Raw genomic sequence first — 26371 nt, 5'->3', positions numbered from 1 at the left:
AATAGACATCTTTTAAATGTTTTGGGAAATGCCTTATTTTCAAGGATTATGGGTTCTTTAAATCATATAGGCAATACTTTAAAATCATTTTATCAGAGTAAACAATCAATTGTTTCATTACATTTCAAAACTGTCTTAGAAATAATTCTATACTACTAACAGTGCCTCTCTGTCTTTCCTGTTTTAGACATTAAACACACTCTTGTCAGATATTTTGGAGAGGTTCCCCAAACTACATATCTCCCCTAGATTTATGATTTGAACTGGTTTAGGCTTAGATTATGGCCTTCTGATGCTTATTAAGCAATAGGATTATTGTTTCTTAAAATGAGCAGAGCTAGCTAGAATGTTCTGTACACCATGACATTTAGAATCAATATGGGACAAATCCTTAGAAATTAGCACAAATGATATTGATAAGAAATCAATCATCATATTATTTTATTTCTAAATAATTAATATAATCATACTGTTAACATCCAATTTTTTTTTTTTGGCTGTGCTGTGAGGGTTGCAGGAGCTTCGTTCCCCAGCCAAGGATCAAACAAGGACCCTCAGCAGAGAAAGTACCAAGTTTGAACCACTGGATCATGAGGGAATTCCCTAATCATATTTTTTAAAATATGATTATTTCCACATAAATTTCTATGTGGAACTTATGTTCCAACATCCTTAAAAACCATGGTACCTGAAGAGTGACTTCAGTTCAGTCCAGTTGCCTAGTCGTGTCTGACTCTTTGTGATCCCATGGACTGCAGCACGCCAGGCTTCCCTGTCATTCACCAACTCCTGGAGTGTACCCAAACCCATGTCCATCCAGTCAGTGATGCCATCCAGCCATCTCATCTTCTATTGTCCCCTTCTCCTCCTGCCCCCAATCCCTCCCAGCATCAGAGTCTTTTCCAATGAGTCAGCTCTTTGCATTAAGTGGCCAAAGTATTGGAGTTTCAGCTTTAGCATCTGTCCTTCCAATGAATACCCAGGACTGATCTCCTTTAGGAAGGACTGTTTGAATCTCCTTGCAGTCCAATGGACTCTCAAGAATCTTCTCCAACACCACAGTTCCAAAGCATCAATTCTTCAACACTCAGCTTTTTGCACAGTCCAACTCTCACAGTCATATATGACCACAGGAAAAACCATAGCCTTGACTAGATGAACCTTTGTTGGCAAAGTAATGTCTTTGCTAATATGTTATCTAGGTTGGTCATAACTTTCCTTCCAAGGAGTAAGCATCTTTTAATTTCATGGCCGCAATCTGCAGTGATTTTGGAGCCCCCCAAAACAAAGTCTGATACTGTTTCCACTGTTTCCCCATCTATTTCCCATGAAATGATGGGACCAGATGCCATGATCTTAGTTTTCTGAATGTTGAGCTTTAGGCCAACTTTTTCACTCTCTTCTTTCACGTTCAAGAGGCTTCTTAGTTCCTCTTCACTTTCTGCCATAAGGGTGGTGTCATCTGCATATCTGAGGTTATTGATATTTCTCCCGGCAATCTTGATTCCAGCTTGTGCTTCTTCCAGTCCAGCGTTTCTCATGATGTACTCTGCATAGAAGTTAAATAAGCAGGGTGACAATATACAGCCTTGACGTCCTCCTTTTCCTATTTGGAACCAGTTGTTCCATGGCCAGTTCTAACTGTTGCTTCCTGACCTGCATATAGTTTTCTCAGGAGGCAGGTCAGGTGGTCTGGTATTCCCATCTCTCTCAGAATTTTCCACAGTTTATTGTGATCCACACAGTCAAAGGCTTTGGCATAGTCAGAAGCAGAAATAGATGTTTTTCTGGAACTCTCTTGCTTTTTCCATGATCCAGTGGATGTTGGCAATTTGATTTCTGGTTCCTCTGCCTTTTCTAAAACCAGCTTGAACATCTGGAAGTCCACAGTTCACATATTGCTGAAGCCTGGCTTGGAGAATTTTGAGCATTACTTTACTAGTGTGTGAGATGATTACAGTTGTGTGGTAGTTTGAGCATTCTTTGGCACTGCCTTTCTTTGGGATTAGAATGAAAACTGACCTTTTCAGGTCCTGTGGCCACTGCTGAGTTTTCCAAATTTGCTGGCATATTGAGTGCAACACTTTTACAGCATCATCCTCCAGGATTTGAAAGAGCTCAACTGGAATTCCATTACCTCCACTAGCTTTGTTCATAGTGATGCTTTCTAAGGCCCACTTGACTTCACATTCCAGGATGTCTAGCTCTAAGTGAGTGATCACACCATTGAGCTAAAGCCAGCTTTTTTACTCTCCTCTTTCACTTTCATCAAGAGGCTCTTTAGTTCTTCTTCACTTTCTGCCATAAGGGTGGTGTCATCTGCATATCTGAGGTTATTGATATTTCCCCTGGCAGTCTTGTTCACAGCTTGTGATTCATCCAGCCCAGTGTTTCTCATGATGTACTCTGCATGTAAGTTAAATAAGCAGGGTGACAATATACAGCCTTGACGTACTCCTTTCCCTATTTGGAACCAGTTTTTGAAGAGTGACTTAGTGAGTGCTAAAAATCTGATACAATGCGATTGTATCAGGGCACAAATGAATATCACTTTATGTTTCCTTTTCTTTTTTTTCTTATGAGATATAGGACAGATAATACTGTACTTTGCTTGATCTGTAAAAAATCAGGCAAATTGTCTTAGAGATATTTTAAAGTATCAGTAATATAGGATCAGAGGTAGTAAAGTGGAATAATATTAATATCTATTAGGTACCAACTTCTAATAGTGTACCAATGTAGTTTCTTTTTAAAAGTGAGACATCTTTGGTACGTGTTTGTAGGTGGTAAGTGATTATTTCATGTAGTATCAAATACTAAATTTTCCTCCAAGTTCATCTGATAGGCACAGACATTTACAAGGGTGTTTTTTTAGACTTTTCTAAACTAAGGAGTAATTTGCATACAGTAATCTCAACAAATCATAGTACACATAAGCTCAGTGAATTTTTATATATGTTTATACCCATATAACCACCTCCAGATCAAGATTTAAAATTAGATATAACTATAGATAGATTCTGTATTTTAATCTGGGTGGTCATGTAGGTATATATAAATGTTTTATATGTAGTGGTTATAGGCTTCCCTATGATAAGCAAGAAGTTTTAAATGTAGTCTCCAGCTTTCAAGCAGTGTATCTTAGGCATTAGAAATGAAAGAAGATGACCTCAATTCATGTTACAGAAATTGATAGAAATCAATATAATTGCATGATTCCTGGGTTTAAATTTTAGTGAAATGTTTTTGAGATGAAAACTACCTAATAATCTTAAGCCCTAAACCCTGAAATAGTCTGGGGCCACCTCCAACAGGTACCCAAGCTCAAACACAAATGTGCATGCATACCCTCCCCCAGAGTCCCCCTTCTTCCTGCTCGTCTTTCTTTTCCCCCATTTTTTTACATACATAGTGAAGGGAAAGCAATAATCTCACCTGACAAAGTGAAGAGGGTTCCCTTCCTTTAAATTTAAACTATACACATAACACATGAACAATACCTTTGATGCATATGAATTTATATAACATAAGTATAGGATAAACAGGTGAAATGTAGAGAAAGAAAACTGGACTCTGTATCACCTACATTCTATTTCCAGAAATGTCACTTTTAGTTGGAATGTCTTAAATATATCACTTGACTTCTCTAGTTCTATTGTCTATAAAATCGGCAAAATGATGCCTACCTCACTGAGTTGTGTGATCTTTATGTGAAGTAAAGTATAAAAATTTTTTTGCAGATTGTAAAGCATTATAAATTTAACATGTATTTATTTATATATAAATTAAGTCACCTATTTCCCCAATCTTCAGTTTGCTTCTGCAATATATGTTACTAAAGATTATCTTTTGTGGGGAGAATAAATGAAAGAGAGCTAGGAGAGAAAGTGATTTTAATTTAGCAATACATGATTTAACAAATAGTTTTCATAGATATTATTCTTAATATCTCATATAATCCTAATTCTCATATAATCCTAAAAGGAACCATATCATGAGTTCACATATGAGAAAACTGATGTTGAGAAAGGTTAATCTTGCTAAAAGTAGAATAACAAATTGGTGACAAAACTGGCATTTATGTTCAGGCTGTTTAAGTCTTTAGTATGCTTTTATCTACCCCTTTCAGCTGTTTACCCTTAAGTCTAACTTTAACCTGTTCTTGTTTGTCAGTAATTGTCTCTGGCCTAAGAGTGCTTTTATCATCTGAGTCTCAAACTAACCTCAAACCCTCCAACTGAAAAATTCCATTTTCTGCAACTTCAGTTCAGTCAACCTTACTGAAACCACAGGTGCCATCCTTTTCAAACTACTTAATTAGATATTTTATATTTCCATGTTATATGTGAATGAGGACACCCAAGTACTAAAAGGGATCAGTATCTTAAATATATTATGCTAGTGTTTGCTGAATTTTAAAATGTTCCCTTTTCCCCCCTATTTTAGTGTTCGGAAGAATCCTCAAACCAAGAAAATACAAATTACCTCTTCTATTTTTAAAGTTACAGCATATGTAAGTGTTGAGGGGGAAATTTGCAGCCAATCAATTTAATTACTTGTTATTTTAGAATTGTTGTAACTGGAGTTAGCAACTAGGAGAGACATGGTTAAGAGAACATATATGTGTATACACTTCCTTGGTGGCTAAGGCAGTAAAGAATAAGCCTGCAATGCAGGAGACCCACGTTCAGTCCCTGGATTGGGAAGATCTCCTAGAGAAGGGAATGGCTACCTACTCCAGTATTCTTGCCAGGAGAATTCCATGGGCAGAGGAGCTTGGCGGGCTACAGTCCACGGGGTCTTCCAAAGAGCTGGACGTGACTGAATGACTTAACACTTTTACTTTTTCACTTCATACATGTATGCACAGAACATAGTTAACATAAACTTAATAGTTTTCTCTTAAAAGTTGATGAGCTATGCTTTATTTGGAGAATGGGATGAACTTTCCCCACCAGCTTTTCTGTTATCCATGCCTAATAATAGTTACTTCTTATTTGAGAGCTAAATCTGTAGCTCAGATGAGGTAGAACACAGTTCCTTAAACTTGTCAAACCATAATTTATAGGACAAATAAGAATGACATAAATGTTTTTATATCACAGAATCTGAGACTTGAATTTTAGCACTGCACAAAATATTATTATACATATGAAGCAGTTTGTAACTATTCAATCACTGAATAATTATTTTTAAAATTCCTACTGTGTATCAGCTACTGTGCTGGGCTAGGGTCCAGGGTTAAACAAAGGAAACATAGTCCCAGCCCAAATAGTATGTATAGACTGTGTTCTAACAAAAGCGAAGATAGAAGAAAAATGCAAAACTTTTTTTTCTATATTAGCACTTTTTTAAAAGATAGAATTTTCTCTGGATTATAAATTCCTTAAGGTCAAGAAGTATGCATGTGTGTATAGTGTATATGTATTGTTGGCATAGTAGACTGTGCTGTCCGACTTATTGTCAAAGATTTTATATGTGTTTCATGATATTTTAATAGAAAATACATAATAGCTAAATGTGTTGACTATTATTTAAATGTAGCTGTATATTAAATAAGTTTATCTTTTTCAGGATTCTGTTGGTGTGTGCTACCCTTCAACAAAGAGTCATGAACAGACATTTTCTTACTTTATTGTGGATCCTATTAAGCGTCATGTTCATGTTTTATACCACTGTTATGGCGTGGGGGAAGTGTCTTAATATTTTTTCAGGTTATCTATACTTACTGTTTTTTCTTTACCAATTTTTTATTTTAACACTGATTTACAGATAAACATTTACTCTGCAAGTTAATTCAAGTAAAATGTAAAGAACCTGTGTAGAGGAGAAGAAAACAAATACCAAGATGCTTTTCTTTAAATTTTTGTAGAATACCAGCACAGGAACCAAATTTTATCTCTAACGTAATCTACACCAATACAGTTATGGAATTTTTACAGAAAGTCACAAAGAACTAAAAATCTTGTTCATATTTGTTACATTAACTTTCAAGTGAGTCTTCAATATTCCATGCATTTTATTTAGAAGCCAATTAATTCTGGATTGAAATTGTGAGAGAAAACTAAACATGTCTAACCATGAATCATTAATGTGAATCATTAGCTTTTAAAATTTAAGTTTCATTTAATTATGTTTGTTCATTGTATGAAGATTTGTTTCTGGAACTGTGAAAAGCATAACAATTCCTTTGTTTCATTTGTCCCACTTAAAATTCTCAATAAAAAAAAATAATGTTCTGAGCATAATTGAAAACTCTTTTATTATGTAATAAAATTGGAGCTGCCCCACCACTAATTCAAGAGCTGTATAAACAAAGAGAGTTGCCCTCATTGTATTATTAGGTTGGCAGATGAGTAAAGTACAGGGTGTCTTAGTACTGTCCCTTCATTGAAAGTGAAAGTCACTCAGTCATGCCCAACTCTTTGCGACCCCATGAACTATATAAAGTCCATGGAATTCTCCAGGCCAGAATACAGGAATGGATACCCTTTCCCTTCTCCAGGGGATCTTCCCAACTCAGGGATTGAACCTAGGTCTCCCACATTGCAGGCAGATTCTTTACCAGCTGAGCCACCAGGGAAGCCCAAGAATAATGGAGTGGGTAGCCTATCCCTTCTCCAGCAGATCTTCCCAACCCAGGAACTGAACCAGGGTGTCCTGCATTGCAGGCTGATTCTTTACCAACTGAGCTATTAGGGAAGCCCCTCATTACCTTCATACAATGAATATATAACTTTGATCTTTTTAATGATTGACATATACCCCAAACATGATGATGGAGAGCCTGCAAGAAATGCTGAAACCCTGAGGAAGAGCTGTTTGGAATATGCGTTTCTGAGTTGCAGGAATCAGGATAATAGTCTTGGATTTGAACCTGTGGTTGTACCTGGAAGGCAGCTGGCAATTTAGGTATATAGTTCAGGAAAGAGAGTCAGTTTTACTTCTAATACTTAGCACAATGCTTTGGTATGTTAAATGTTTATTGAAAGAATATTTTCCAGATATGGTCTTAACATCCATGCCACTGCCAAGTCGCTTCAGTTTTGTCCGACTCTATGCAACCCCATGGATGGCAGCCCACTAGGCTCCTCCGTCCATGGGATTTTCTAGGCAAGAGTACTGGAGTGGGGTGCCATTGGCTTCTCCATAGACTTTTTTTAAAAAAAATCATAAAAACATAAACTCAAGAACTAAAATGTCCATTTGCCACTGACTTTGCTGCCTATCATACAGACCCCTACAACCCAGGGACCCTCTCTTAATAATTCTGAGTACCAATTTACAAGGCACTGTGCTGTTTACTTTGGGGAAACATATACTTGCTGTAAACCTAGTAGAGAACATAATCTGTAAGAGTGTGTCTGTGCACAGTGATTGTACATGAATTCAGAGATAGAAGTGATTCCTGTGAAGACCTAGGAAGGGTCTCCTCTGGCTTCTATAGAGGAACTAGTGGGCTGTCAGCAACTAGGAGAAACAGTGCAGTGAGTGGAGAAGCGTGATGTGGCAGGGTGCTCTAACCCCAGCCCTGGGGTGGACATCCAGAGGCAAAAGATAGGAATGCGCTGTTGAGAAAAGATTATGAAATTCTCTATATTGAGAGGTGTAATAGCCCAGTAATAAAGAATTTGGGCTGGCAGTCAGATTGCCTGGATTCTTAATTCTGCCATTACCTGCTGTGTGACTGAGCTAGTTACAATCTTTCTGTGCCTTAGTTGCCTTATCTGTGAAATGGGGAAAATAGTAGGACTCCTTCATTGGTTATTGTGGAAATTATATAAATTAATATATATTGGGCTTAGAATGGTACCAAGAACATAGTTTAAGTGTTCATGCATTTTGGCTCTTTTCATTCTCCATGGAGGAAATAAAAAAACTAGGAGCTAAATTGTCTGCATAATGTAAAATACTATCTTCCTTAAGGTCAGAATTGCTTTTCTACAGATTATACCATTACTAATGTGATTAGACATCTGTAAGAGATGGGAACTGGTTTCCACGCCCCCCTCCCCCCGGGCCACTAGAGAATGTAGAGGACTTACAATTGTACTCCAGGTATTTCTTTGGCAGCATTTTGCATACTTAGAATTATTTTCCCAATTATTTGTAATAATTTATTTAATATCTGTCTTGAAAACAGGAACTGTGTCTATTTGGTTCATCCCCAATGTGTGGCACACTGCCTGGCACTTAGTTGACACTCAATATCGGTTTCCTGATTGAGTCCACTTGCTGGAGAGAAGCTGGCTCTTGAAGTGTGACTGCAGGTGTGAGATGGGGGGCAGAGGGTGGGCGAGTAAGGACCAGGAGTATCAATAATGCAGTATTTCCTCTCGCTGTTCCTAAGCCTTTTGTAAGATTTTGCAAACTACTATAATTTGGATTTAGCTGTACTGTGTGGGATTAGATATGCAGCCTGGGAACATGCCTGGGACAAAATTGTCCCTGGAGAACAGTAACAGCCTGTGAAAGCCAGCTTTGAAAGAGTCAACTGTAATCAGCTGAGGGTGGAGGATTTTTCTGGGGTGAAAAAAAACAACCATAGTGACAAGCAACAACAGAATGGTTTTCCAGAATTTGAGAGCATTCTTCAGAAATTCTGAAAGTAACTTAAAGAGAGAAGGCTCACAGAATTATAATTTTGACGTTCAGAAAAGGCCCCTAGGCTGAATAACAGAGAACTTGGGACTGTTAAGACCCATGAGCAAGCAAATAAATACAGATACATTGAAACACAAGGTGATTTGAGGAGGACGTAAGTACACCTGGACTAACTGGGACTGAGGAGTTCTGTCCAGGAGTTCTGGGTAATAACACAGGGAAGGCAAGTGAATGGGGTCCTGGTCACTGAAGGCTATGGGTACAAAGCTAAGAAATTCAAATCTTTTAAGTAGGTGATGTATAGAAGTCATGAAAGACCTTTGAGCAGGGTAGTAGGATTATGAAAGCGGTACTCTGGAAAGATTAGTCCATCGGTTATAAATTGGCATGAAGAAAGTTCAAGGTCCAAAGTTTAAATAGAAGATTATAATAATTGTTGAAACACAAAATTGAGTGATCTGAGTTAATAACAATAGAGACCTTTCTGGGTATCATGAAGTACATAATAATAGAGTGCTCATTAGGCAATAATTAACCATGGCCCCCAAAACTTAGCTACTGAGTGAATTATGAAGTGTTGGGTACTTCAGGCACTAAGAACTGGGAAGTGGGAACTGTGTCAGGAAGCTATGGTCGGAGAGGGGAAATCGTTCATTCTGCCTGCCCCAGCCCATGCTCAACCAACTTTGGTCCTTACAACTTTAAAAACCTAGGTCTGAAGTTTCTGAAAACTGGCTGAAGGCTTTTCAGTCATCCAGTTAATCAGCAAATGTTTGTTAAGAACTAATATCCTTCATTCTTCCAAAAATATTTATTGATTACTTACTATGTGCTGGGTGGGCCCTTCTAGGTACTACAGATACAGTGATAAGCAAAAAAGACAAAAATGTCTATACTGGGGAGTTTACATTCTAGAACCCATAACATTTGTGAGGAGCAATGAGAGAAATACCCAGTTACTCTCAAGAAACTTAAAGTTTTGCTGGAGAAATGACACACTCATAATTTTTATTATTTTCAATCTGTATGAAATGGTAATTATTATTTTAATTGTTCTGACTTTTTTATGAGATGGAACATTGAGTTTTGTATATTCCCTTGATAATGTATATTCATTCTAGTGGGCAGCTCCACAGTTGGGCATCTGCTCTCTACTTCTCTAGTTTAAAAAAAGACAGAATAGATGAAAGGAAAGAATTAAAGACAGAGAAGTATGTGTCTTTTACAGTAAAAGCTGCATTAATTAGCACTAAAAAGGTGCATTTAAAGCCACATTTAGCAGTGTCCAACTGGCAAACTTTAGTAGCTGGTATACCCGATATCCTCTAATGTAAGTCTTCAAGTCAGGAGACTTGGCACACGTGTTACAGTGGATTGGGATAGGCAGGCTGAACTGGATTTCAGTAAGGTTGAAACTTGTGTCTTTAGTCGCTCAATCATGTCTGACTCTTTGTGACCCCGTATGTTGTAACCACCAGGCTCCTCTGTCCATGGGATTTTCCAGGCAAGAATACTGGAGTGGGTTGCTATGCCCTCCTCCAGGGCATCTTCCCAATCCAGGGACTGAACCCAGGTCTCCTGCACTGCAGGCAGATTCCTTGCCATCTGAGCCACCAGGGAAGACCAAGGTGGTCTTGATCTTATCAATGATAAGGAAACTTATCATTTCTGTTTATTTTTTATTTTTTTTAGAAAGAAAGAACTAAGTTACTGGGCTTTAACAAATAGAATCTGTAAATTATTTTTCTTATCTTTTTTGTTACTAGAAATATGTATGAAAGTAGTAAAATAGAAACCACCTATGACAATATAAATTAACTTTCATTCAACCAAATTTTTTATCAGGTATTACCTTTTATCCTCTTAACACATTGTAAAATAAAATGTTTATTTTGCTTAAAACTACTTACTTCCTCCATATAAAGCAACTGCTTACTTCCTACATTTAAAATATAAAACTTATCACTGAAGTTCTGAGGGAGTCTAGAGAGATCAGAGTCAAGGATGATTCATAATGAAAGGACTCTTTGAGAAGGGAATTGAGGGACATTTTAAAAGAAAGGACAGTTATGGATTAGCTTGGGGGGAAAGATTTCTAGGCAGAGAAGACGTTTCAGGCTATGGTACGGAGGTAGAAAGAACATGTAGGATTATGAACTTCCTTGAATAGAGCAGTTGGGCTGTAAAGAAAGCTGAGCACTGAAGAATTGATGCTTTTGAACTGTATTGTTGGAGTAGCCTCTTGACAGTCACTTGGACTGCAAGGAGATGCACCAGTCCATCCTAAAGGAAATATTCATTGGAAGGACTGATGAATATTCATTGGAAGGACTGATGCTGAAGCTGAAGCTCCAATACTTTGGCCACTTGATGAGAAATGGCTGGATGGCATTACTGACTTGATGGACATGAGTTTGAGTAAGCTCCTGGAGTTGGTGATGGACAGGGAAGCCTGGCGTGCTGCAGTCCATGGGGTTGCAAAGAGTTGGATACGACTGAGCACCTGAACTGAACTGAACTGAATAGAGCAGTAGATACACTTAGAGAAGCAGATCATTCATCTAATGTCCACTGAGTGCCAGGCACAATGCTAACCCTGGGAACACAGTGGTAAACGAAACCCAAAAATCACTGCTTCCAAAACACTATAATCCAGTGACAAAAAAATACTATAAAATACATAAAGTAATTATAAATTATGATTTTTCTAGGGAATAAATCAATGATAGTTAGTCCAAGAATGTTCTCAGGAAAAATACAGTGTATGTGAGGCCCTGGGAGGGACATGAGTTTAGTGTGTCTAGGAATTGACAGAAGTCATTGTGGACAGAGCATAACAGACAAGAGTGACATGAGTTGAAACTGGGAAAGAGAAAGATCACTCATGTCTCACCAATAAAATGAGTTTGGAATTTAATGGTAGTGCAGTGAGAAACTGCTATAAGGTTTGAAACAAGGGAGTGATGTACATTTTCAAAAGATCAAAAGGTCACCATGACTGTTAACTTGTAAATGGTTTTGAGACAACATGGGGAAACTATTACCATAGTCCAATGTGAAATGAAGACAGTTTGGACTAGGTTGGTTTTGTTGAAGATAGTATGTTACTGGCTGAATTTTGTGTCCTCCCCAAAGCTCCTCATACTCAGTACCTCAGAATATGACTGTATTTGGAGATAAGGGCTTTAAAGAGGTAGTTAAGCTAAAATGGGGAAAAGAGTATGAAAAGGCTCTCTACTGTCACCCTGCTTATTTAACTTATATGCAGAGTACATCATGTGAAATACCGAGCTAGATGAATCACAAGGTGGAATCAAGGTTACCAGGAGAAGTATCAACAGCCTCAGATATGCAGATGATATCACTCTTAATGGCAGAAAGTGAAGAGGAACTAAAGAGCCTCTTGATGAGGGTGAAAGCAGAGAGTGAAAAAGCTGACTTGAAACCCAACATTCAAAGAACTAAGATCATGGCATCTGGTCCCATCCCTTCATGGCAAATAGAAGAGAAAAAGCGGAAGCAGTGACAGATTTTATTTTCTTAGGCTCCAAAATCACTGAAGATGGTGACTGCAGCCATAAACTTAAAAGATGGTTGCTCCTTGGAAGAATAGCTATGACAAACCTAGACAGCATATTAAAAAGCAGAGACAGCACTTTGCCAAAAAAGTGATGGTTTGTCATTGTCAAAGCCATGGTTTTTCCAGTAGACACATACACATGTGAGAGTTGTAGCGTAAATAAGGCTGAGCACTGAAAAACTGATGCTTTTAAAGTGTGGTACTCTTTGCGAGTCCCTTAAACTGTGAGGAGATCCAACCAGTCCATCCTAAAGGAGATCAGTCCTGAATATTCCTGGGAAGGACTGATGCTGAAGGTGAAGCTCCAATACTTAGGCCACCTGATGCGAAGAGCTGACTCGTTGGAAAAGACTCCGATGCTGGGGAAGATTGAAGGCAGGAAGAGAAGGGGACGACAGAGGATGACATGGTTGGATGGCATCACCGACTCAATGGACATGAGTTTGAGTAGGCTCTGGGAGTTGGTGATGGGTAGGGAAGCCTGGCATGCTGCAGTCCATGGGGTCACAAAGAGTCAGACACGACTGAGCGACTGAACTGAACTGGATGCAAGGAGATCCACCCAGTCTATCCTAAAGGAAATCAACCCTGAATATTCATTGGAAGGACTGATGCTGAAGCTGAAACTCCAATACTTTGGCCAACTGATACAAAGAGCTGACTCACTGGAAAAGACCCTGATGCTGGGAAAGACTGAAGGCAGAAGGAGAAGGGGACCACAGAGGATGAGATGGTTAGATAGCAACACTGACTCAATGGACCTGAATTTGAGACAACTCCAAGAGACAGTGGAGGACAGGGTAGCTTGGCATGCTGCCAAGCATGGGGTTGCAAAGAGTGGGACACGACTTAGTGACAGTGAACAACAAAAAGTAAAATGGGGTCACATTGATGGGCCCTAATCCTATATGAGTAGCATCCTTATAAGAAGAGGAGATTAGGACACAGACAGCAAGCGAAGACTCTGTGAAGACTCTGGAAGAGGACAGCCATCTATAAGCCAAGAAGAGAATCCTGAGAAGAAACCAACCCTTATCACACCTTGATGTTGGACTCCTAGTCTCCAGAACTGTGGGAAAGTAAATTGCTATTGTTTAAACCATACAGTCTGGGATACTTTGTTATGGCAGCCCTAGCAAACTAATACATGGAGGGAAGTGGATATATTCCAGATGTTTTTCTGGACCCAGAACCAAACCAACATTACTTTTTGATGGACTGAACTGGGGGTTGGGAAGTGGGAACTGGAAAAGTCGAGGCTGACTCTCAAGTTCCCGGTTTTTGAACTTTTAGAAAAAGTCTATTTAAAATATTTAATAAGAAGCAATCCTGTGAAATAAAAGGGCAACAGTTAATTGAAGGCCTTGAAATCCGGGGAGAAAAATGGAAATGGGTAATGTGTGGAGAAGTTTTTATTTTGCAAATGCAAGTTGTTGACTGTATCATATTTGTTAGTTTATGTACACACAAGGAATCTACTACAGTTTTGAATAGAAGATCAAGGGTGAAAATGGTACTTGAGGGAAATGGATTTTGAACGATAGAAAATTGACTGAAGTGGGAAAGGCCAAATGGAGCCTAGGAGACCAGCTAGGAGTGGGCTGTAAGAACTGAGATGTGAATTGAGAAATGTCTGATATGTCAGGGAAAATCAAAGGGTCTGAATACACTTCAGTAAACATTTGGTGCATTCAGTGAATACACATTTGCATACATATACAGTGGACCCTTGAACAACACAGATTCAAACAGCTCACACCCATCTATCATTCACTAAATACACAACATGGTACTATATGATCTGAGTGGGTTGAATCCTCAGATGTAAAATCAAGGGACAAGTGTAATTTTATCTGCAGATTTTTGGACTGTGGGGAGGGTTGGAGCCCCAGCCCACACACTGTACAAGAGTCAGCTATAGACATTAAATAGCTGGAGGCCAGAAGGGACATGTAACTAAACCTCCTGCTATTGTTTTAAATAGGCAGCAAGCCCACCTAAGGTAATTTTCTTCAAAGCCTTTTGGGGTCAGGATCCATGCCTTCCACACTGCTTTTATAAAACTTAATAAATGTTTTAGATAAGTAATCTATTCTATTTTGCCTTTTTTAAAAAGGTGGTATTATTATTTTAAAATAAATATGGTGAGATACCTCTGGACCAGGAACTGGAAGCTCTGGTTCTGTCACACAAAAGCTGTATGGGCAAGTCATTTCTCCAGTGCTATCCAATAGAATTTTCTGGCATAAGGGGACTGTTGTATATATGGAGCTGCTAACCATATGCATAGCTACTGAGCACTTAAAACGTGGTTAGTGTGACTAAGGGAACGGAATTTTCTATTTAGTATGCAATTCAGTTCAGTTCAGTCGCTCAGTCGTGTCCAACTCTTTGCGAACCCATGAAATGCAGCACGCCAGGCCTCCCTGTCCATCACCAACTCCCGGAGTTCACGCAGACTCACGTCCATCGAGTCTGTGGTGCCATCCAGCCATCTCATCCTCTGTCGTCCCCTTCTCCTCCTGCCCCCAATCCCTCCCAGCATCAGAGTCTTTTCCAATGAGTCAACTCTTCACATGAGGTGCCAAAGCACTGGAGTTTCAGCTTTAGCATCATTCCTTCCAAAGAAATCCCAGGCCTGATCTCCTTCAGAATGGACTGGTTGGATCTCCTTGCAGTCCAAGGGACTCTCAAGAGTCTTCTCCAATACCACAATTCAAACGCATCAATTCTTCGGCGCTCAGCCTTCTTTACAGTCCAACTCACATCCGTATATGACCACAGGAAAAACCATAGCCTTGACTAGAGGGACCTTAGTTGGCAAAGTAATGTCTCTGCTTTTGAATATACTATCTAGGTTGGTCATAACTTTTCTTCCAAGGAGTAAGCGTCTTTTAATTTGGCTACAATCACCATCCGCAGTGATTTTGGAGCCCGCAAAAATAAAGTCTGACACTGTTGACACTGTTTCCACTGTTTCCCCATCTATTTCCCATGAAGTGATGGGACTGAATGCCATGATCTTCGTTTTCTTAATGTTGAGCTTTAAGCCAGCTTTTTCACTCTCCTCTTTCACTTTCATCAGAGGCTTTTTAGTTCCTCTTCACTTTTTGCCATAAGGGTGCTGTCATCTGCATATCTGAGGTTATTGATATTTCTCCCAGCAATCTTGATTCCAGCTTGTGTTTCTTCCAGTCCAGCTTTTCTTATGATGTACTCTGCATATAAGTTAAATAAGCAGGGTGACAATATACAGCCTTGATGTACTCATTTTCCTATTTGGAACCAGTGTGTTGTTCCATGTCCAGTTCAAACTGTTGCTTCCTGACCTGCATACAGATTTCTCAAGAGGCAGGTCAGGTGGTCTGGTATTCCCATCTCTCTCAGAATTTTCCACAGTTTATTGTGATCCCCACAGTCAAAGGCTTTGGCATAGGCAATAAAGCAGAAAGAGATGTTTTTCTGGAACTCTCTTGCTTTTTCCATGATCCAGCAGATGTTGCCAATTTGATCTCTGGTTCCTCTGCCTTTTCTAAAACCAGCTTGAACATCAGGAAGTTCATGGTTCAAGTATTGCTGAAGCCTGGCTTGGAGAATTTTGAACATTACTTTGCTAGCATGTGAGATGAGTGCAATTGTGCGGTAGTTTGAGCATTCTTTGACATTGCCTTTCTTTGGGATTGGAATGAAAACTGAACTTTTCAGGTCCTGTGGCCACTGCTGAGTTTTCCAAATTTGCTGGCATATTGAGTGCAGCACTTTCACAGCATCATCTTTCAGGATTTGAAATAACTCTACTAGAATTCCATCACCTCCACTAGCTTTGTTCGTAGTGATGCTTTCTAAGGCCCACTTGACTTCACATTCCAGCGTGTCTGGCTCTAGATGAGTGATCACACTATCGTGATTATCCGGGTCGTGAAGATCTTTTTTGCACAGTTCTTCTGTGTATTCTTGCCACCTCTTCTTAATATCTTCTGCTTCTGTTAGGTCCATACCATTTCTGTCCTTTGTCGAGCCCATCTTTGCATGAAATGTTCCCTTGGTATCTCTGATTTTCTTGAAGAGATCTCTAGTCTTTCCCATTCTGTTGCTTTCCTCTATTTCTTTGCATTGATTGTTGAAGACGGCTTTCTTATCTCTTCTTGCTATTCTTTGGAACTCTGCATTCAGATGCTTATATCTTTCCTTTTCTCCTTTGTTTTTCACCTCTCTTCTTTTCACAGCTATTTGTAAGGCCTCCCCAGACAGCCATTTTGCTTTTTTGCATTTCTTTGCCATGGGGATGGTCTTGATCCCTGTCTCCTGTACAATGTCACGAACCTCATTCCTTAGTTCATCAGGCACTCTTATCTATCAGATCTAGGCCCTTAAATCTATTTCTCACTTCCACTGTACAATCCTAAGGGATTTGATTGAGGTCATACCTAAATGGTCTAGCGGTTTTCCCTACTTTCTTCAATTTGAATCTGAATTTGGTAATAAGGAGTTCATGATCTGAGCCACAGTCAGCTCCTGGTCTTGTTTTTGTTGACTGTATAGAGCTCCATCTTTGGCTGCAAAGAATATAATCAATCTGATTTCGGTGTTGACCATCTGGTGATGTCCATGTGTAGAGTCTTCTCTTGTGTTGTTGGAAGAGGGTGTTTGCTATGACCAGTGCATTTTCTTGGCAAAACTCTATTAGTCTTTGCCCTGCTTCATTCCGCAGTCCAAGGCCAAATTTGCCTGTTTCTTGACTTCCTACTTTTGCATTCCAGTCCCCTATAATGAAAAGGACATCTTTTTTGGGTGTTAGTTCTAAAAGGTCTTGTAGGTCTTCATAGAACCGTTCAACTTCAGCTTCTTAAGCATTACTGGTTGGGGCATAGACTTGGATAACTGTGATATTGAATGGTTTGCCTTGGAAACAAACAGAGGTCATTGTGTCGTTTTTGAGATTGCATCCAAGTACTGCATTTCGGACTCTTTTGTTGACCATGATGGCTACTCCCTTTCTTCTGAGGGATTCCTGCCCGCAGTAGTAGACATAATGGTCATCTGAGTGAAATTCACCCATTCCAGTCCATTTTAGTTTGCTGATTCCTGGAATGTCGACGTTCACTCTTGCCATCTCTTGTTTGACCACTTCCAATTTGCCTTGATTCATGGACCTGAGATTCCAGGTTCCTATGCTATATTGCTCTTTACAGCATCGGATCTTGCTTCTATCACCAGTCACATCCACAGCTGGGTATTGTTTCTGCTTTGGCTCCATCCCTTCATTCTTTCTGGAATTATTTCTCCACTGCTCTCCAGTAGTGTGTTGGGCACCTACTGACCTGGGGAGTCCCTCTTTCAGTGTCCTATCATTTTGCCTTTTCATACTGTTCATGGGGTTCTCAAAGCAAGAATACTGAAGTGGTTTGCCATTCCCTTCTCCAGTGGACCACATTCTGTCAGACCTCTCCACCATGACCCGTCCATCTTGGGTTGCCCAGCGGGCATAATGTCATTGAGTTAGACCTGGCTGTGGTCCTAGTGTGATTAGATTGACTAGTTTTCTGTGAGTATGGTTTCAATGTGTCTGCCCTCTGATGCCCTCTTGCAACACCTACCATCTTACTTGGGTTTCTCTTACCTTGGGTGTGGGGTATCTCTTCACGGCTGCTCCAGCAAAGCACAGCCACTGCTCCTTACCTTGGACAAAGGGTATCTCCTCACCGCCGCCCTTCCTGACCTTCAACGTGGGATAGCTCCTCTAGGCCCTGCTGTGCCCGTGCAGCCACCGCAATAGTGGCTACCATATTGGATAGTGCAGAATAACTTCTCAAGACCTTAAATTCTTGTGTAAAATGTGGGAGCTGAGCTAAGTGATCTCCTTTGCCTTTTAGTTCTAAAATGCTGTCATTCTAATTCAGCAGAAAAAATTCATGTTCACATAAGAGTTCAAATTTTGACTTCCTAAAACTGTATTTCCAAATAATAAATTATATACCTTTACATATAGAAAGTATGTAAATAATGACCTTCACTAACTTAAATCAAATGTGTATAAATGATATTTTGGACACTATAGAGCATATATTGTGACTTAATTGCCAGAGAAAATAAGGTGTACTTGGGGAAGAGTCAGAGAACTGCAAGAGGAGAATTAAAGAGTTGAGAAACAAGACAGTGAATAAAGGTTAAGAAACTGGGATCATTTAGGAAAAAAAGACTGATGGGAGACAATATATTCAAGTATTTGCGAAGGGTTATTAGACATGGTATCCAGATATTCTCCATTATTGTTGTTGTTCAGCTGATAAGTCATGTCCAACTCTCTGCAACCCCATGAATTGCAGCACACCAGGCTTCCCTATCCTTTACTATCTCCTAGAGTTTACTCAAACTCAAATTAAGTTAAAGAGGAAACAAGTTATATTGACATACTTTCAGAGTTCGGTAAATTAAATCCTGAAAAGAAACTCAGATTTTAATTTAACAGTTTTAAACCATTTTTGTGCCACGTGTCATGTTGAAGATATGCACATTTCAAAATAATAATCAGAGGACATTAACACTACAAACAAATTGGAATAACTGCTTAATAGCTCTTTTTTAAATTTACTTTTTAATTGGAGAAAACTGCTTTACAATGTTGTGTTGGTTTCTAGATCTTTTAAAATAGAATTAGTTGTCAACTTTTAGGTAATATTCAAGACATCACTCTTTGAGATCCTTTACAACATGAATATGTTACCAAACATACATTTTTCAATTATCAATACATATTGTATACTAGATGTAGATATTTCTAGAATAAATGATGACATGAAAGGGATACTTATCTATAGAACAGTGAAGCATAATGTTTACAAAGTATGATGTGTAATATTATTGATAAAATCCAGATTGCTATCTCCAGGGTTTCTGATTCAGTAGGTCTGGGTTATGGTCTGAACATTTACATTTCTAACAAGTTTTTAGCAATGCTAATGCTGCTCATTTGGGGACCACACCTTGAGAAAAATTGATAGAGAATATAATAAATTTGATATTTTTAGAAAACACCTTTCCATTTTTACTATTATTTACAAAAGTATAGTAAAGGCTGAGACTAGTAACTTTTCCTTTCAAGGCTGGATACAGAAAGCACAACCCTGAATTTGACAACCTATGTTGTGTATAGCACTGCTGCTGCTGCTCAGTCGCTTCAGTCGTGTCCGACTCTGTGCGACCCCATAGATGGCAGCCCACCAGGCTCCCCCGTCCCTGGGATTCTCCAGGCAAGAACACTGGAGTGGGTTGCCATTTCCTTCTCCAATGCATGGAAGTGAAAAGTGAAAGGGAAGTCGCTCAGTCGTGTCCGACTCTTAGCGACCCCATGGACTGCAGCCCACCAGGCTCCTCCGTCCCTGGGATTTTCCAGGCAAGAGTACTGGAGTGCGGTGCCATTGCCTTCTCCTGTGTATAGCACTAGAGAGGCTCTTTGGGGACTCAATTACATATTCCACTTAAGTTCTACCCTAAGTCTGAAGAGCTTCATACTCCAAAGTTCTTCACATCCCACTGTCAGAATAAACTTTAATTTCTCCCATATGGATAACCAGCTAGATTTTAGGAGAGAAAGACATTTGATTTTACATGATTTTTTTTACTGTGTTATATATGACATTACATTGAAAAAAGAAGCTTATTAACCAAAATGCATTAGAGTGCTAAAACTATATATTTTATATATATGTATTTGAAAGTGATCCTTCTGTAATAGGCTTGACATGTCCTCCAACACAGAAGAACAAGATTGAACAATTTACTCATGCCCCCAACCTTTTCTGGAAGGCTATTATACCTTGGTGTATTGTTTATTAGTTTAGGCAACTAGCTCATCCAAGTAGCAACCTAAGTAGTGGTGGTTTATGGTGATTTAGTCTCTAAATTGTGTCCGATTCTGTGTGATCCCATGGACTGTAGCCTGCCAGGCAATCTGTCCATGGGATTCTCCAGGCAAGAATACTGGGGTGGGTTGCCATTTCCTTCACCAGGGGATCTTCCTGACCTAGGGATCGAACCCAGGTCTCCTGCATTGCAGACAGATTCTTTACCTGAGGAGAGTTACTTTAAATATTTTTTCTGCTCTCAGGGAAAGTGTCCACATAACTGTTAGAAAAGCCCACTGATGTCAGTGAAAAGTTGACATTATAACTTTTTACAAAGAAGTACTGTTTACATAGTCTAGCTTATGTCTTTTCTAATCCAGCTCCCTACTCCAATTCATACTGTGTAACTGAACAGGGGTGAACATGGTTTGGGTTTTTAAAATAATTATTTACATATAGAGTCCCTCTTTAAAGCACTTTAAACAATTCACAGTTGTTTTTTGCTATTATAGAAGAATCTCCTTCAAACCATAGACTATTTTATAATTATTGATTAGTGTCTAATATGGAACATGCATAACAATCAGTAAAGACTGTAGTGATAAACATTTATATTACCGGATTTAGAACATGAATTAGAATAAAAGAATAATTTCAGGAATATTTAACTCACAAATGCACACACAATATCTTCTAACTTATTAAAATGGAGAACTCTGAAATAATGTCTTTGAGTTAAACAAGGAGGTACTCCTGACAAACCTGTATGCACGTCCGGAAGCAAAAATTAGAACTGGCACTGCAAGCATGTGTGAAACAATGAAACTAGAACACTTTCTAACACCACACAGAAAAATAAACTCAAAGTGGATTACAGATCTAAATATAAGACCAGAAACTATAAAACTCTTAGAGGAAAACACAGGCAGAACACTCTCTGACATAAATCGCAGCAAGATCCTCTATGACCCACCCCCCAGAGTAATGGAAATAAAAACAAAAATAAACAAGTGGGACCTAATTAAACTTAAAAGCTTTTGCACAATGAAGGAAATTATAAGCAAGGTGAAAAGACAGCCTTCAGAATGGGACAAAATAATAGCAAATGAAACAACTGACAAAAAATTAATCTCCAAACTATGCGAGCAATTCATGCAGCCCAATACCAGAAAAACGAACAAGCCAATCGAAAAGTGGGCAAAAGAACTAAACAAACTTTTCTCCAAAAAAGACATACAGATGGCTGATAAACACATGAAAAGACGCTCGACATCGCTCATTATTAGAGAAATGCAAATCAAAACCACAATGAGGCACCATCTCACGCTGGTTAGAATAGCCATCACCTAAAATTCTACAAACAATAAATGCTGGTGAGGGTGTGGAGAAAAGGGAACCCTCTTGCACTGTTGGTGGGGAATGCAAACTAGTACAGCCACTATGGAGAATGGAGAACAGTGTGGAGATTCCTTAAAAAACTGGGAACAGAACTGCCATACCACACAGCAATCCCACTGCTGGGCACACACACTGAGGAAACCAGAATTGAAAGAGACACGTGTGCCCCAATGTTCATTGCAGCACTGTTTACAATAGTTAGGACATGGAAGCAACCTAGATGTCAACTGGCAGATGAATGGATAAAGTTGTGGAACATATATACACAATGGAATATTACTCAGCTATAAAAAGGAGTGCATTTGAGTCAGTTCTAATGAGGTGGAAGAAACGAGCCTATTATATAGAGGGAAGTAAGTCAAAGAAAAACAAATACTGTATATTAACCCATATATACGGAATTTAGAAAAACAGTAAAGATGATCCTACATGCAGGGGAGCAGAGGAGACACAGATGTAAAGAACAGAATTTTGGCTCTGTGGGAGAAGGCGAGGGTGGGATGATTTGAGAGAATAGCACTGAAACATGTATATCACCATATGTGAAATAGATCACCAGTGCAAGTTTGATGCATGAAACAACGCAGAATAACCCAGAGGGATGGGGTTGGGAGGGAGATAGGAGGGGGGTTCAGGATGGAGGGAAACATGGTTGATTCATGTCAATGTATGAGAAGAGCCATCACAATATTCTCAAGTAATCATCCTTCAATCAAAATAAATTTTTTTAAAAAAGAACACCACATGGATAAATAGACTGGTTCAGAATTGGGAAAGGAGGACAACAAGGCTGTGTATTGTCACCCTGCTTATTTAACTTCAGTGCAGAGTCAGTTCAGTTCAGTCCTTCAGTCGTGTCTGACTCTTTGTCACCCCATGGTCTGCAGCACGCCAGGCTTCCCTGTCTATCACAAACTCCTGGAGCTTGCTCAAACGCATGTCCATTGGGTTAGTGATGCCATCCAAACATCTCATCCTCTGTTTTCCCCTTCTCCTCCCGCCTTCAAAAATTCCTAGCATCAGGGTTTTTTCAAATGAGTCAGCTCTTTGCATCAGGTGGCAAGAGTATTGGAGTTTCAGCTTCAGTATCAGTCCTTCCAATGAATATTCCGGGTTGATTTCCTTTAGGATGGACGGTTGGATCTCCTTGCAGTCCAAGGGACTCGCAAGAGTCTTCTCCAACACCCACAGTTCAAAAGCATCAATTCTTCAGTGCTCAGCTTTCTTTATGGTCCAGCTCTCATATCCATACATGACTACTGGAAAAACCATACTTTTGACTAGACAGACATTTGTTAGCAAAGTAATGTCTCTTCTTTTCAATATGCTGTCTAGGTTGGTCATAGCTTTTCTTCCAAAGAGCAAGCGTCTTTTAATTTCATGGCTGCAGTTACCATCTGCAGTGATTTTGAAGCCCCCCAAAATAAAATCTGTCACTGTTTCCATTGTTTCCCCATCTATTTGCTATGAAGTGATGGGACCAGATGCCATGATCTTGGTTTTCTGAATGTTGAGCTTTAAGCCATGTTTTTCACTCTCCTCCTTCACTTTCATCAAGAGGCTCTTTAGTTCCTCTTCACTTTCTGCCATAAGGATGGTGTCATCTGAATATCTCAGATTATTGATATTTCTCCCAGCAATCTGGATTCCAGCTTGTGCTTAATCCAACCAGGCATTTCACATGATGTACTCTGCACAGAAGTTAAATAAGCAGGGTGATAATATACAGCCTTGATGCACGCCTTTCCCAAATTGGAACCAGTCTGTTGCTCCATGTCCAGTTCTAACTGTTGCTTCTTGACCTGCATACAGATTTCTCAAGAGGCAGGTCAGTGGTCTGGTATTCCCATCTCTCGAAGAATTTTCCAATTTGTTGTGATCCACACAGTCAAAGGCTTTAGCATAGTCAGTGAAATAGAGGCAGATTTTTTTTTTAACTCCCTTGCTTTTTCTTCCCTGGTGGCTTAGAGGGTGAAGCGTATGTCTGCAATGCAGGAGACCCGAGTCGGGAAGATCCTGGGTCGGGAAGATCCCCTGGAGAAGGAAATGGCAACCCACTCTAGTACTCTTGCCTGGAAAATCCCATGGATGGAGGACCTTCGTAGGCTACAGTCCATGGGGTCACAAAGAGCTGGACACGACTGAGTGATGACATATTTATTACTTTTTCTATGATCCAGTTGATGTTGGCAATCTTGTCTCCAGTTCCTCTGACTTTTCTAAATCCAGCTTCAACATCTGGAAGTTTACAGTTCATGTACTAGTGAAGCCTGGCTTGGAAAATTTTGAACATTACTTTGCTACTGTGTGAGATGAGAGCAATTGTGCGGTGGTTTGAGCATTTTTGACATTACCTTTCTTTGGGATTTGGAATGAAAATGACCTTTTCCAGTCCTGTGGCCACTGCTGAGTTTTCCAAATTTGCTGGCATATTGAGTGCAGCACTTGCACAGCATCATCTTTCAGGATCTGAAATAGCTCAGCTCGAATTCCATCACCTCCACTAGCTTTGTTTGTAGTGATGCTTCCCAGGGCCCACTTGACTTCACATTCCAGGATGTCTGGCTCTAGGTGAGTGATCAGACCATCATGGTTATCTGGGTCATGTAGATCTTTTTGGTACAGTTCTTCTGTATATTCTTGCCACCTCTTCTTAATATCTTCTGCTTCTGTTAGGTCCCTACCATTTCTGTCCTTTATTGAGCCCATCTTTGCATGAAATGTTCCCTTGGTATCTCTAATTTTCTTCAAGAGATCTCTAGTCTTTCCCATTCTGTTCTTTTCCTCTATTTCTTTGCGTTGATCACTAAGGAAGGCTTTCTTATCTCTCCTTGCTGTTCTTTGGAACTCTGCACTCAAATGGGTATGTCTTTCCTTTTCTCCTTTGCCTTTCACGTCTCTTCTTTTCTCAGCTATTTCTAAGACCTCCTCTGACAATCATTTTGCCTTTTTGCATTTCTTTTTCTTGGGGATAGTCTTGATCACTGCCTCCTGTACAATGTCATGAACTTCCATCCTTCGTTCTTAAGGCACATTGTCTATCAGATGTAATCCTTTGAATCTAGTTGTCACTTCCACTGTATAATTGCAAGGGATTTCATTCAGGTCATACCTGAATGGTCTAGTGGTTTTCCCTACTTTCTTCAATTTGAGCCTGAATTTGGCAATACAGAGTTCATGATCTGAGCCACAGTCAGCTCCTGGTCTTGTTTTTGCTGACTGTATAGTCTTTCTATCTTTGCCTGCAAAGAGTATAATCAACTTGATTTTGGTATTGACCATCTGGTGATGTCCATGTGTAGAGTCTTCTCTTGTGTTGTTGGAAGAGGGTGTTTGCTATGACCAGTGCATTCTTTTGGCAAAACTCTGTTAGCCTTTGCCCTGCTTCATTCTGTACTCCAATGCCAAATTTGCCTATTACTCCAGGTGTTTCTTGACTTCCTACTTTTGCATTCCAGTCCCCTATGATGAAAAGGATATCTTTTTTGGGTGTTAGTTCTAGAAGGTCTTGTAGGTCTTTGTGGAACCAATCAGTGTCAGCTTCTGCAGCTTTACTGATTGGGACATAGTCTTGGATTACTGTGATATTAAATGGTTTGCCTCGGGCTTACCTGACAACTTAGTTGGTAAATAATCCACCTGCAATGTGGGAAACCTGGGTTCAATCCCTGTGTTGGGAAGATCCCCTGGAGAAGGGAAATGCTACTCACTCCAGTATTCTGGCCTGGAGAATTCCATGGAGTTGCGAAGAGTCAGACACAACTGAGCGACTTTCTATGCAGAGTACATCATGAGAAATGCTGGACTGGATGAATCACAAGGTGGAATAAAGATTGCCAGGAGAAATATCAACAGCTTCAGATATGCAGATGATACCACTCTAATTGCAGAAAGTGAAGGAGAACTAAAGAGCCTCCTGATGAAGGTGAAAGAAGCGAGTGAAAAAGCTGACTTGAAACTCAATATTCAAAAACTAAGATCATGGCATCTGGTCCCATCACTTCATGGCAAAGAGAAGGGGGAAAAGTAGAAGCAGTGACAGATTCTGTTTTGTTGGGCTCCTGCAGACAGTGACTGCAGCCATGAAATTAGAAGACGCTCGCTCCTTGGAAGGAAAACTGTGACAAATCTAGACAGCAGATTAAAAAGGAGAAACATCACTTTTCTGACAAAGGTCTCTCTCGTCAGAGCTATGGGTTTTCCAGTAGTCATGTATGGCTGTGAGAGTTGAAGCATAAAGAAGACTGAGCACCAAAGAATCGATGGTTTCAAACTGTGGTGTTGGAGGAGACTCTGGAGAGTCCCTTGGACAGTAAGGAGATCAAACCAGTCAATCCTAAAGAATATCAACCCTTAATATTCACTGGAAGGACTGATGCTGAAGCTGAAGTTCCAATACTTTGGCCACCTGATGCAAAGAGACGATTCATTGGAAAAGACCCTGATGTTAGGAAAGATTGAAGGCAGGAAGAGAAGAGGGTGGCAGAGGATGAGATGATTAGTCAGCATATCTGACTCAATGGATACAAATTTGAGCAAACTCAGGAGATAGTGGAGGACAGAGGAGACTGGCGTTCTACAGTCCATGGGTTGTAAAGAGTCAGACACAACTTAGCAACTGAATAACAATCCCAACAACATCAGGTCAAGTAGAAATTTCTCCTGAAAGCTGTTCCTTAATTTCTTCTCATGCATTTATATCAATTTTCTGTTGATGGGTGAGGCTGTGTTCCCTCCCTCTTGTTTGGCCTGAGACCAAACAATGTTAGGGGTAATGGCGGTAATGGCACCTCCTTCAGAAGGGCTTATGCCAGGACTGTTGTATTCAGTGCCCCCAACCCCAAGGCAGGCCACTGTCGACCTCTGCCTCTGCCAGAGACTCCTGGACACTCACAGGCAAGTCTGGCTCAGTCTCTTGTGGGGTCACTGCTCCTTTCTCCTGGGT

The 26371-nt window shown here is 39.8% G+C and overlaps 1 protein-coding gene across 1 annotated transcript in view; it reads left to right on the top strand.

Annotated features, from left to right (window-relative positions):
* The window catches only part of CFAP300 (cilia and flagella associated protein 300), a 28204-nt gene extending 22501 nt beyond the window's left edge, over window positions 1-5703 (top strand). The window contains exons 6-7 of the mRNA XM_052653271.1: window positions 4447-4513; window positions 5575-5703. Coding sequence (XP_052509231.1) covers window positions 4447-4513; window positions 5575-5703 — 196 coding nt within the window. The remainder of the gene's footprint in view (window positions 1-4446; window positions 4514-5574) is intronic.
* The last annotated feature ends 20668 nt before the right edge of the window (window positions 5704-26371 follow it).

The sequence above is a fragment of the Budorcas taxicolor genome, chromosome 15 (assembly GCF_023091745.1).
Source record: "Budorcas taxicolor isolate Tak-1 chromosome 15, Takin1.1, whole genome shotgun sequence".
In the NCBI taxonomy this organism is placed as follows: Eukaryota; Metazoa; Chordata; class Mammalia; order Artiodactyla; family Bovidae; genus Budorcas; species Budorcas taxicolor.
The sequence above is the reverse complement of the archived record's forward strand: the minus strand, read 5'-3'. Positions and strand labels throughout refer to the sequence as shown.